The sequence below is a fragment of the Pundamilia nyererei genome, unplaced genomic scaffold, assembly GCF_000239375.1.
Source record: "Pundamilia nyererei isolate P.nyererei 1_Seehausen unplaced genomic scaffold, PunNye1.0 scaffold00192, whole genome shotgun sequence".
Lineage (NCBI taxonomy): Eukaryota > Metazoa > Chordata > Actinopteri > Cichliformes > Cichlidae > Pundamilia > Pundamilia nyererei.
In genome coordinates, this window is record NW_005187593.1 from 407,322 (window position 1) to 419,850 (window position 12,529).

Below are 12,529 nucleotides of genomic sequence, written 5' to 3' on the forward strand. Positions count from 1 at the left end.
AAAGCTCCTCTTCAGCTGATTCGGCATGTTTTACTATGTGATGCCTTCAGGGGCTGCGTACAGAGCTCCGGTTTCTGACTAAACGTCTTTAAACTCCGCGCATTATAAAAAATATTCCAAATCATACCTTCGTTCATCTGGCAGACAAGTTAACTGCTAAACAAATGCTAAACACCAAACATGGCAGTCAGTGTGTGGTGCATTAAGGGTGTGGTCATTTAATAATTAATTTTAAGCATTCAAGCATATGCCACCACACTGAAAGTACTATTTAAACTGAAATTGCAGGGAGATTAAACCTATTCCTGGTTTTTAGAGTGCCCGTGGGTCAACATATAATAAAAAACGTTATTATTTCCATTTGTATCGTGTTTACTAAATAAATGTTTCTAAATTAATTAAAGACTCTCAACTATTGAGTAATTATATATGATTACTCACTAGGTGTGAGTATATTTAATTATATTATATTATAATTAAATATTTTGAGATAATATGTGTATTTGTTTTAGTAAAACATAGTCCCTCTGTACTTACAAATAAAATATTAATGTAATTAGTTTTATTAACAAGAAGAAAAATCCCGGGTGTCCATGAAGGCAACACATACTGAGGACTCCCACAACCCCTTGTGCTTCCTCTTCCAGCAGCGCCTGCGATCATGGCGGACGTAATAGCGGAGCGGGTAGCAGAGCAGAAAGCGGTCCTGAACCGGGAGCTGAACGGAGAAGCGGAGGACCGAGAGGAGGCCGATCCAGCGGAGGAAACCTCGAAAAAGAAGAGAAAAAAGAAGAAGAAGAACAAGTCTGCGGGGACAGGTGAGCCACGACAGGTGAAGTCTCGTGCTAACAGGCTAACGTTAGTTAGACGGACGAGTTAGCCGCGACCAAACCGGAAATATATGCATACGGCTTCAAAATAAAATCGACAGTTAAAGTTTTAATTATAAATGTAATATTTAAATTGCACCAACGTGTATTGTTTCAAAGCTAAATGAAGTAGTTGTGATTTGTTTTTGCTAGGAAATTTTTATTTAAGTTGTGATGCTGATTTCCATGATAAAGTATGTGAGATAATGTGTTGACATATAGGAAGAGATCTTGAGCCATGCATTACAAGAGCTGTAATGCGTCGGTTATATGAGATTTAGGAATAAGATATGAAGAATTAACTATATTATTTAGACAGTGTTAGTTTACATCTCTTGGTTTCCATAATAGAGGCATTGTGACAGAAACCGCGGTCATTGTTAGCTTTATTCTGAAATTTACACCGGAAGCAGTGCAGTTGAGTGGTTTCAGCTTCTCCACGTCCTACTCGTTGGACATGCGGGCGCAGATCAGTGCAGATTGGGCTACCGCTGTGCCTCTTGGGCCTCAGCGAGGACACCGGGCTTTAAGCGGAGCTCCCCACGGGAAACGTGCCCTCTGTCATGGAAGGGCAGCTTTAGGGTGGAAGATAGTCCTTCCAGGAGCTGTCCTCCCTGCTGCTGCCGCCCTCCCCCCGCCGAGCTTCAGCCAAGCTCTCCTGTTTCGTAATTCTCCCTTTGCCAGACTTATTATGTAAGAAAAGAACAGAGGAAGGTTTATTTTGAAAATTAGCCGCAGTTAAAAATATTTTTCTTACTTATTAGATAGTTAATAACATTCAGAACATTACAAAATAAAATACAGCTTTTATACACTGTGTAATTGAAGACATTTATTTAAAAGCCATATTTTAAGTTTATGGGGAATGGGCAGTGGTGTCAGTTTTCTTTGTGTCTGATCTGTTTTTCTTATTTAAGAGAAAAAAGAAAAGAAACAAAAAAACACACTGCCTTCAAGTAGGACAATAACACAACAGTACTTATCTCTTCTTCACCTGGTTATCTTTAACTGTGTGGGTAGAGCCCCTTGCAAATTTACGCAGTTGCTTTGGAAGCCAAGAAATATTTATGCTAACCAACAAGACCAGCAGTAGCCAAACTGATAGCAAGACTCTGTTCACTCAATTTTTGAGCTCTGTAACACTGATCCATACACCTCTGGCTACCGTCTGGCATCATTAAGCTCTTCCTCCTTTTCTAATTGGCCGTGATGTCATGGAGAATCCTGGCTGATGGGTTATTTGTGGCATAGTGTCAATGAAAAGTCGCTGGCTCCTGTATCAGCGAGTGATGCGCCCTTAGTGCTGCTGGTGTAAATGGTGCAGAGCTGTGGTGAGCACAAACAGACCTTCACGCTGTCATTACCCAGCATGCCCTTCAGCGGTTTAATATTGCCCTCGTTTTTTTGTGTGTATGCCGTGATCTTTGCCCAGGTGAAAAGAGGGGCACAGGTCCTGTCAGAACATTTAACAATTCTATTAATAAAAGCCAGTTTTGTAGAGGTTCATCAAACAGGGAAAACTGTGTTAAAGCAGGATTAAGCTGGGCTAAGTTGAGAGCTCAGGTGTGTGGTCACATTACTTAGTGTACACCTTAAGGTCTGCCTCATTACCGAAGGTGTTTTAGAGAGTTAAATTGAAATGTTACTTTTGTTTTTATTAGTTTACTTTATAGTGATGTAAGCTTTAATCCATCAAAAACTGCAGGAAAATGTTCAGATTGTCTATTCTTATTTAATTCACTTAATGTACAGAATTCACCTGCTTGCTGCATACAATGCTACTACTGCACATTCGCCTAATGTATATAATATATAATGTTCTTCCTCCCCCCCCCCCTTTTGCACAAGTCGAGGAGCGTGTCAGGTTACATTTCACTGCGTGCTATACTTGTATAACTATGCATGTGACGAATAAAGAATCTTGAATCTCTTGAAGGATGTTCCTCATTTGTGGATTATAGTGTTGAGATTTCAGGAGAGCGTGGCTCAGACCATCACATCTTATTTTGTTTTAACCCTGAATATTGCTTCCCTATCAGGCCATTAAAGGTGTATATTTTAAAAGTAGTGAGTAACGATTCATTTCTGGGTCATTGGCATCTGTTTACAGGCACTGAGGCAGAGGTGGAGGCGGACGGAGTGGCCGAGGTGACCAAACAGCTGGAGAAGCAGGCGATAGAGGACAAAGAGAAGGAAGAGGAGGGCGAGGAAGGTGACTGAAGTCAAACATCAACACTTTAACCTGCGGTGGTGTGGACAGGTCAAATGTAAACATTGGATTTAGTAGCTGTTTTTTTAAAAAAAAGTCTTAACTTACACAGACGGAGACGATGGAGAGAACTCTGCAGGAAAGAAGAAGAAGAAGAAAAAGAAGAAGAAAGGAAGTGAGTTAATGATATTTTAGTGGAAAAGCAGACTCGGTGTGTTTTATACCGGAGCCAGGTGTTTCTGTAAGACATCTGTTGGTGAGTCTTTGTTGTGTTTTGACAGCCAAATGTCAGACTGATCCTCCATCTGTGTCCATCTGTGAGCTCTACCCAAGCGGAGTTTTCCCCATTGGACAGGAATGTGAATACCCTGTCGTTCAGGATGGGTAAGACGAGCATACACACACACACCTACACTTGCGACTTAAGTTCTACTTCTCTTTTAAATCTCTTTAGCTTTTAAAATGCCAGGTGGGTTTTTTCAAAATAATATTTTGACTTTTTTCCAAAACTTCTGAGTTAATTTTGGGAATTGAACTTACTCTTGGAATAGACGTGGATTTCCCTGCAATGCATATTTTTGATTTTATTCCTGAAATAGTATTGCAAAATTTTTCTCAAAATTCTAACTACATTTCTGGAATAATATTTCAAAATCTTAACTTATTCTCTTTTTGTTAGTATCACTCAGAGTGGTACTAACAGTAACAATAGTTAGCATGGAAGGACTTCTTTAGTGGTTTCCTCTGAGTGTGTGCCTGAGGTGTGCAGGTTTCATTTAATCTGTTTTTACTTCCATTGCCTTCCCTTCTTGTTCCCGTGTTTTCTGGCTGAATTACATCAGAGGTTTTACATGTGAGGCTCCTGCAGCAAGCTGTGGACCACACTGTGCAGTGTTTATATCGCAGTCTTTATTTCCTCTTTCTGGGAAACACTTTTTAATCTTGTGATCTGAAAAATTACTCATCTCTGTCTTTAACAGAGGAGAGACTCTCTGTATTTTCCAGTAAAGACAAAAACATTCAACTAAGTAGTTTCAGCAGGTGCATATTCATGAAGAATGTGGTCTCCAAATGCTTTTATTAGCTTTAGAAACTGTAACTGAATCCAAATTTGATGCTTGAACGTGCTGCGCTGCTGTTTTTGTTTCACCTCCCAGTCGCAGCGCCGTGTCACGCATGACCAACGAGGAGAAGCGGGTGCTGGATAAAGCTAACGAGGAGATGTGGAACGACTTCAGGCAGGCGGCCGAGGCGCACAGGCAGGTCCGGAAGCATGTCCGCAGCTTCCTGAAACCTGGCATGACCATGATCGAAATCTGGTGAGGCTGCTTTTATCTTCTGTCGCTCGTAGAGGCGGCTGTTTTGGAATTAGATCAGAAGATTTGGATTTCCTGCTGATGCCCTTCTCTGTTTTGATTAGCGAGCGGTTGGAGGACTGCTCTCGTAAGCTGATAAAGGAGAACGGGCTGAACGCCGGCCTGGCCTTCCCCACCGGCTGCTCCCTGAACCACTGTGCTGCTCACTACACTCCCAACGCTGGAGACACCACTGTCCTCCAGTACGACGACGTCTGCAAGATCGACTTTGGCACTCACATCAACGGTACGCCGACTGAACCTTTCTGCTTCTTTTACTGCTGTTTAAAAATACATCAGCCATTGGATGCTGACCGGTGTGCTTCTTTCTTCCGGTGTCTGCCCGCAGGGAGAATCATTGACTGTGCCTTCACCGTCACGTTTAACCCAAAGTACGACAAGCTTTTGGAGGCCGTGAAAGACGCCACCAATACCGGAATCAAAGTAAGACCTGAACGGACGCCTCGTTTTTAGTTGGTGTGTGTTTGTGGATCCTGCAGCTGAAACATGTTTGTTCTCCTCTGAAGAACGCCGGCATCGATGTGCGCCTGTGTGATGTCGGAGAGGCAATCCAAGAGGTGATGGAGTCCTACGAGGTCGAGCTTGATGGCAAAACATACCAGGGTGAGATCACACTGTCATTACAGGATACTCAACTTTATAGAAAACAGTAGTTTATGCTATCCGTGAAAATCCACCCTCACGTGCACCATGACTCGTGTGGTAATGTTCACAGACTCGTGCATTTCTGTTTCATCTGAATTATTTTTTGTTTGTTTTGTTTTTTTTAAGCAAAAAAATAAAGAAAAGAGCAAAAATCTGCAACATGTAAATGATCTGAGGTCGTTCTCACATGACAGAGCTTCACGTATTTTTCCCTCTGTGATCCTTTTACTCTAAATGCAGCAAAATCAGAGCTCAGACATTATTTTAAACTCTGCGTAGCTCCTGTAAAAAACTGACATGAAGAGCTTCAAATATTTCCCAGTGCTTACTAAAGACGTGTGCAACTAGTCAGCAAGCGAGTTAAACAAATTACTCTTATTTTATTAAAACAACAACTGGCGTGTCCACAAAGCGTCTCAAGTCTGGATAAAGGTGGAGAGTTGCATCAAAAAGGACATTGAACCAAAAATTTTGAATATGCCGATCATGAAAAATTAGATTCAGGGCATTATTCTAAGATATAAATCTACAACGGAGTCTCTCCTCTGCTGATATTTGTGTGCCGGTGTGTACACAAACTGAATATTTTCACTTTAAAACTGGGAAAAACTTACATTTCGTCTTTTTTTCCCTGCGTTGCAGTGAAGCCCATCCGAAACCTGAACGGTCATTCCATCGGTCAGTACAGGATACACGCTGGAAAGACTGTGCCCATCGTTAAAGGAGGAGAAGCGACGAGAATGGAGGCGAGTACTTCCTGGTTTCCTCACATTTTGATCAACTTACTCACTGCACGTGATTCTAACGCAATATCAGAATTTCTAAAAAGTAAAAAAAAACTAAACGCTGTAAAAAGAAGCTGAAGAGCACCTTCAGCTTCACTTCTGACGATTTTATTTTCGTTGACTCGGGTGTCGCTCTACAGGAGGGCGAGGTGTACGCCATCGAGACGTTCGGCAGCACGGGTAAAGGCGTGGTCCACGACGACATGGAGTGCTCGCACTACATGAAAAACTTTGACGTCGGCCACGTCCCTATCAGGTGAGAGCCTGTGTTTATTTAGCTCGCCTGGACAGGGAGCGTATTAGTTAGCAGTAACTCACTGACTCCTTTTCTTCTCCAGGCTGCCGCGAGCGAAGCACTTGCTGAACGTGATCAACGAGAACTTCGGCACGTTGGCGTTCTGCCGGCGCTGGCTGGACCGCCTAGGCGAGAGCAAGTACCTGATGGCCCTGAAGAACCTGTGCGACCTCGGCATCGTGGACCCCTACCCCCCGCTCTGCGACACCAAGGGCTGCTACACCGCTCAGTTCGAGCACACCATTCTGCTCAGGCCCACCTGCAAGGAGGTGGTGAGCCGGGGGGACGACTACTGACACCCCTACCTTCCAGCACCACCAGACCCCGCCCCCTCACTACCACACAGCACCTGTTGGAGAACTCGGGGATGAAGTGAAGGATGCCAGACGCTGACAGTGCACAGCTTTCAGGGAAGGAGAAGCAGCTGTCTGAGCGCTCCGCCATCAACCACAACTAAAGAAACAAGCCCACACCTTTCTCTTGGATAGAGATTTGTTTTTTCCAGTTTCCATCAGGACTATCATATTGCAAAATATTACATTTAAGCTGCTGCTGAATTTAGTGCAACCCCAGTTTTCAAAGAGTTTCTCTCCACTTTGAGCCTCCGGGGCTTTGGTGCTCTGTTAAAATGAAGCACCAAGGCCACTGACGGCTTAAAGAAGTGGTCAGGCCTGCATGCTGGCATGGCCCAAAGTCTTTGCAGACTGTTCCTAACATTTAAAAGCTTGGGGAAGAGGTGGTCTTGTAGTTAGATATTCATACAGACACCGGTCACCTGCAGCTCTATGTTTGGCTTCTGTTGCAACAGGAGGGAACTCTGCACTATGGCCCTCCGCTTATCGGTTCTTTGGTATTTGTAAAGTATCTTTGAAATGGCTGCTGCCACTCTGTTCCAGATTAAAATGCTTCATTTTCAAACTCTCCCTGATAATGCTTTTATAAGAAAGAAAATTAACTAAATAATTTTGCTCATTTGTGGGCTCCCTACTGATCACTTTGTGCAAGAAACCTAAACGGTGCATTTTCTTAATTAAACCTTATTGATTAATCAGCGGTTAATTTTATAAAAATGGTAAATGGTTTTATACCTGTAAGTAGGATGCTACCACTTAGAAAGGTTAACATGGCTTATTTAAGCTTAGCATGGAGACTGGAGACTGTTACTGGCAATAAAACGTCTAATACCCTTCAATAAGGGGAATTTTCATGCATTGTAGATTGAAGGTAAATAACGAAGCACAGACGGGCATCTTTTGTAGAAAAATGAAAAAATATTCTCATTTATTGAGGTAATTTTTTTTTCTAGAAAAAACAAAAAATTGAGGTAATAATTTGCATAGTATAACTTCCATCAATTTACACACGGCGCATCCATGGAGCAGTAACCAAAATGCCAACAAATAACAGAACTGTGGACAGAGGGAAAAAAAAAAACCCCACACAGAGTGTGCTTCGACTCCCCTCTGCTCAGAGGGAAGATAATTGAACAGTGAAATCTGTTAACTGCTGGTGGTTTTCAACAATCTGAACAAAGTGGTTGTATAAAACGTTTAAAACAGTCGATGGCCTCCTTTGTAAAATCTCTGAGAAGAATTGTATAAAAAGTACATTCATAATCTAAATGCTGGCCTGTGTGGGACTCCCACTTTGCTGAATTGATATGAACTATAAAAATAGATTATTTTGTTAAAGGGCACTTTTCAAGTACAGCAGTTATCTGCCTAGTCAGGGATGGTTTACCGTTATGCAGTTACATTCTGAGGCAGACAGGGGGCAGCACTGAGCCAAATAAAAATAAAAAATTAAACCAAAAACCACATTAAGTAAGAAAATGTAGATTTACAACTTAGCATGCTGAAAATAAAGCTGGGATTTTAGGAATAAAGCTCTCGAGTAGAACACAGCTGTAGGCCTCATTCAATTTTACTTGTATTTTTTCCCCCGAAAAGATAGTCCTCACCTTTAATATCACAAAACTTGTGTACTAAAAGAGAAATGCTTTCTTTTGTAGTCTCAGTAATAGTGTTTTGACTTTAGTCTCATAATTTGGACTAATTTCCTCAAAATGTTGACTTTCTTTTAAAAGAATACAGACTTTATTCTCAGATTGGTATTTAATTTTTTTAAGTTACTTTAATCATATTCTGACATTATTCTCAAATCCAACTTTATTCTTGTAACTATTCCAATGTTTTTCAAAATGTAGACTTTATTCTCAAATGTTTTTGCATTGCAAAATTATTCTCAAAATTCTAACTATATTTCTAGAATAATATTTCAACACTCCAAATTATTTTCTAAATCTAACCTTCTTAATGTGGCCCTGTCACACTCATTCGTAGCTGTCATTAAAAACTCCATAAAATACTGAACCGTTTAGGAGAAGCAGGGCTTTCCAAATACTTCCCGCAAATACTTTGGCTTGAGGTCTGCCTCAGAGTGAAAAACATTGCTCGTGTACAGATTTTTAAACAACCAACACTAAAAACCTGCACTATACACATTAGTGCATTTTTTGACAAGGAATCGGGATGAACGCCTGTGAAAATGTTTACCTGTCTCAGACACACGGAGGCCATTTCTACTGAGTGAATGACAGTTTATAACCCTACATCCAGTTCTGTGTTGACTGTCTAAAGTGACTGAGAAACATTTCAGCTGATTTATAAAACAAAACAAACAAACAAAAACCCCAAAACACAGCATTTACAATCAACAAGCCTCGCGCACAGGTAAGCAGACATACCTGTAGAGTATGTAGTCATGCCTGACCAAAGTCTACTGGCTGCTTGACACAGACACCTTGGCTGATGCTCTCTTCTTTATAAAATACAACTGTACATGAATCACAAACATAATCTTTAAAAAAAAATACCTACATATAAACACAATATACAACAAGTTCACAAAGCAGAACCCAACTTTACAAACGAGTCCTTTCTCTCTCACCTCCTTTTTGTTTTGTTTTGTTTTTTTAATAGAAAAATAGACTAAAAAGACCCAACCTCCCAGATACAAAATGCCCAAAGAAAGAGGGAAGAGAAAGACCGATAGGTGGGGCTGTGCTGATGTCACCTCGCTGAGTAGTCGGGCTGCTGGGGAGGTGGCAGCGGGGTTCACAGAGGGGTGTAGTCCTATAGCGACCGGTCTCTGTCCTGAGATACTCGCTGCGTGTAGAAGAGGATGTAGGCCTGAGCGCGGCAGACCTCATCCACCGAGCACACGTTCAGCTTAGAGTCATTACAGTGAACCCAGAAGCCTGGAGGAAGAGGAGGGACGAGTTACCCAGATGAGCAGATGTGTTTGGAACAACACGTTTGTTTACTGGGGTTGGTTTTTGAGATCCCGCTCCCACAGAGCCACATACTTGGACACTGGCTAAACAACTGGAAAAGCACTCAAATTCTACTTTTAACCCCATGGAGCACATATTTGTTTTTTACTCTGTAGAACTGGTATCAAAATCACATCCTGAATACTCAACATGACAAGATGTTGGGAAAATTAAGATCAACACAACCTGGTAATATCTTAAAAACTTAAAATCTAATTTTAAGTTTAATAAAATAAAATACCTGAAGTTTAATTTAGCAAAAAGCCTTGTGCCAGTTACTGAAAACAAAGATTAACTTAGCCTAACCATAATCTCAGCGTACACAGAAGTTCATGTATATAAATATCAGCAGGAAAGAAACTAAACTACATTTAACCTTATTCACATGCAGCAGTGAATGAATCAGGTGGTAAAATTGGAACAATAGTCCTGAAAGCTTCCTCGTGTCCTATTAATAACCTGCAAATACAGCTGAGAGGGCCGAGGAGGGAAAGTCATCATTTCTGCAGGAATATGAGGCGTTAGTTTGACTCTTTCGGCGACGATGACGCCGCGTTTCGTTCTGACAAGATAAAATTCATCCTGAGCATGGATCTCATGAGAATCCTTTCAGTGGCATTTCACTGTGGCAGAGGAACCTCTGGACTTTAATGTGGACATTTTGAGAGGATGAAGGGAACAGTTCCCACAGCATTAATCCTCCTGTGACCGGGGCATTCACTGCTGTGTACACTTCCCTGCTTAAACCCAAACACAGAGAAAGAAGTAAAGAAAATGACTCACCTCCTTCTGTGTTGTAGCAGTAGGAAGTGTAGTGGCCAGAGCCAAAGCCCTTCCCATGATGCATCACCACGGCCGAGAGCTCGTAAAGGAAGTGCTTTGAGCGGGGCGAGCCAGCGGCGCTGGGGCTGCTGGGACTGGAGTAGGGCATGGCTTTGGGTGAGGGCTCTCGGCAGCAGTAGGGCTCCATGTTGAGGAGCTGGTCGAAGCTGACGTGGACTCCAATCTTTTCCCGGTGGTTCCTCCCAGACCACCTGAGGACCAATCAGAAGGCAGAGAAAAAGCTGAGAGGTGATCTTCTAAGAACAGCTAAAGGTTATTAGTGTTCTTACTAGAGTCTAATCTCTAGAAGTCACATCCATGTATAATAAAGTGAAAATTTGAGTTAACACTTAAGACACGGTTATATTAATCCAGGTTATATTAATCCAATCAACTCCACAGGCGTTAACGTCTCCTCACCTGAAGCGTTTGAGGTGCAGCCTTAGGACCTGAGGCAGTTTATGGACCATCAGCTGCTTCTGTGCTTCGGTCAGAATGACTGGCTTGGATGAGGCCCGTCTTCTGGCAGCTGCACACACATGGAGAGAGGAAAGAGCTGACACACAGCACAAAGATCACTTTTTGTGAGCGTCGACGCAGCTTTAAAGCGGTCACGTGACCCTGTGATTATGTAAACTGCTGCAGAGCGATAAAGGCGCCATTTTACATGAACATTTTAGAGTAGATCTGAGAAGCAGTGCAGGTATTTGTGTTAGTTTAGTCCTGAAGGAACCACACTTCTAAATGCTTTCATTTAGAAGTGTGAAAACATGTCCTTGATTTCCTGGATACCGTTGTTGGGTATGTTTATTTTTTATTAGCTGCTGCCTACAAACCGGAATGTCCCCACCATGTCCTGTTTTGTTTTCACGACAGGCACTTACAGGCTTTCAACATTTGAGTCAGTCAAGACTGCAGCCAATCATTTTACCCATCTTACCCTCACTGTGATAGTAGGGAATTTGAAGTTTGCTTGGATTTCAGCTAAGCGGTGTGAGTGCTGCACGGCACTTACACCGCACGGCAGCGAAAAGCACGGCATCAACGTAATGAAACGCTGGTAACATGTTTTATAGTCACCAAAATGCTTCCATTTGTTGTTTCAGTGTCACAGATGTGACTAAAAGGTGCAATTTGGTTGCTATCGGTGGTTGTTGGACTTTTTTAATTTTAGAAGGGAGCATATCACAGGGAAAAGGAAGTGGGAGCAATAGAAAAAAAATAGAAAAATAATACTTTTACAGTACAACAAACACACACTGTGGTAAACAGGGACCACTTTCAGTAGTTTTAAATGTTCAGGCTTTCATAGAAATTAAGGTTGTGACCCAAGTTTTTACTTTACATCTGGTCCATAGATTATATAGGCGCCTGGCCATGGAGTGCCTTTCTTCTACTTATCCAGCCACCGATCTGTCCTTTTAGCCTTGTTTTTTTTTTTATTCCCTCTTGAATTTCTCTGTCTTTAGGTTGATCAAATGTCCAAAAACATCTTCCCTCTGTGAGTTTGGACACAGCTGTTTTTCATCTGTCTCGTCTTGTGAGTCCGAGAGGGATCCTTCAGTTTTCATTAACAATGTTATACCACAAACTTAGTTCTACCATAAAGCACGTTTTAGTTACTGAGTGATACTTTTACAGGCTTAGTTATCGTTTAGTTTGTATCCCCTCTTTTTTCAGCATGTTTTATAGGTGAAAACTGTAAATATCTTGAGTTTAAAGTAAAAAAAACAACTGTGTGGCTCGTCTCACTCACAGTTACACTGGTCACAGGCGTAGATGTTTCCCTCCAGAGCTTCGGTCTCTGTAAACTTGGCTAGCATTTCCGTCAAATGGCACGAAGCCTGAGCGGCCGACTCCCGGCTATTATTGTGATATCGCTCCGGGAACTCCAGCGACAGATCCCAGAAAGGCTCCACAGTGTTGGAGCGATGGTCGCAGGCCAGGCACGTCACCTGCATGGAAAGGCGAGAAAGAGTAAGAAATAAGCAAACAACACAGGAGACGTCAGAAGGAATATCTCTATTTCTACATGTGACTGGGAATACATAGAAATTAAATACAAATGTGGGGCTTTTCACAACATCCACTGACCCACTTTCCAATCCAATTTTATTTATAAAGCACTTTAAAATACCCAGCACAGGAACAAAGTGCTGTACAGAAAATAAGTTAAAACAATAGAATATATATA

General features: G+C 41.9%; 2 protein-coding genes across 3 annotated transcripts in view; one reads left to right on the plus strand and one right to left on the minus strand.

Moving 5' to 3' along the window:
* Nucleotides 1-628: 628 nt before the first annotated feature.
* LOC102214276 (methionine aminopeptidase 2-like) lies at nucleotides 629-7,097 on the plus strand. 2 transcript variants are annotated; one of them, XM_013914388.1, is made up of 11 exons: nucleotides 629-818; nucleotides 2,980-3,081; nucleotides 3,176-3,253; nucleotides 3,360-3,462; nucleotides 4,236-4,397; nucleotides 4,499-4,680; nucleotides 4,783-4,877; nucleotides 4,961-5,057; nucleotides 5,742-5,845; nucleotides 6,025-6,140; nucleotides 6,223-7,097. In XM_013914388.1, the coding sequence occupies exons 1-11, from the start codon at nucleotides 662-664 to the stop codon at nucleotides 6,473-6,475; spliced, it is 1,449 nt and encodes a 482-aa protein (XP_013769842.1). In that variant the 5' UTR covers nucleotides 629-661; the 3' UTR covers nucleotides 6,476-7,097. The 2 variants fall into 2 exon arrangements, with proteins under 2 accessions (XP_013769842.1, XP_013769843.1); XM_013914389.1 differs by having other exon boundaries at nucleotides 3,191-3,253.
* Nucleotides 7,098-7,164: 67 nt separating this feature from the next.
* The window catches only part of usp44 (ubiquitin specific peptidase 44), a 13,383-nt gene continuing 8,018 nt past the window's right edge, over nucleotides 7,165-12,529 (minus strand). Inside the window, exons 3-6 of the mRNA XM_005747244.2 lie at nucleotides 12,092-12,290; nucleotides 10,756-10,864; nucleotides 10,297-10,547; nucleotides 7,165-9,438 (exon numbers count right to left, since the gene is read on the minus strand). Of these exons, the coding sequence (XP_005747301.1) occupies nucleotides 9,314-9,438; nucleotides 10,297-10,547; nucleotides 10,756-10,864; nucleotides 12,092-12,290 (684 nt within the window). The 3' untranslated portion in view covers nucleotides 7,165-9,313. The remainder of the gene's footprint in view (nucleotides 9,439-10,296; nucleotides 10,548-10,755; nucleotides 10,865-12,091; nucleotides 12,291-12,529) is intronic.

Coding starts and splice junctions, on each gene's coding strand:
- LOC102214276 (XM_013914388.1), top strand. CDS start 662: ATGGCGGACGTAATAGCGGAGCGGGTAGCAGAGCAGAAAGCGGTCCTG. Junction 5,846..6,024: donor GAGAAGCGACGAGAATGGAG/GCGAGTACTTCC, acceptor GTCGCTCTACAG/GAGGGCGAGGTGTACGCCAT. Junction 6,141..6,222: donor GTCGGCCACGTCCCTATCAG/GTGAGAGCCTGT, acceptor TTTCTTCTCCAG/GCTGCCGCGAGCGAAGCACT.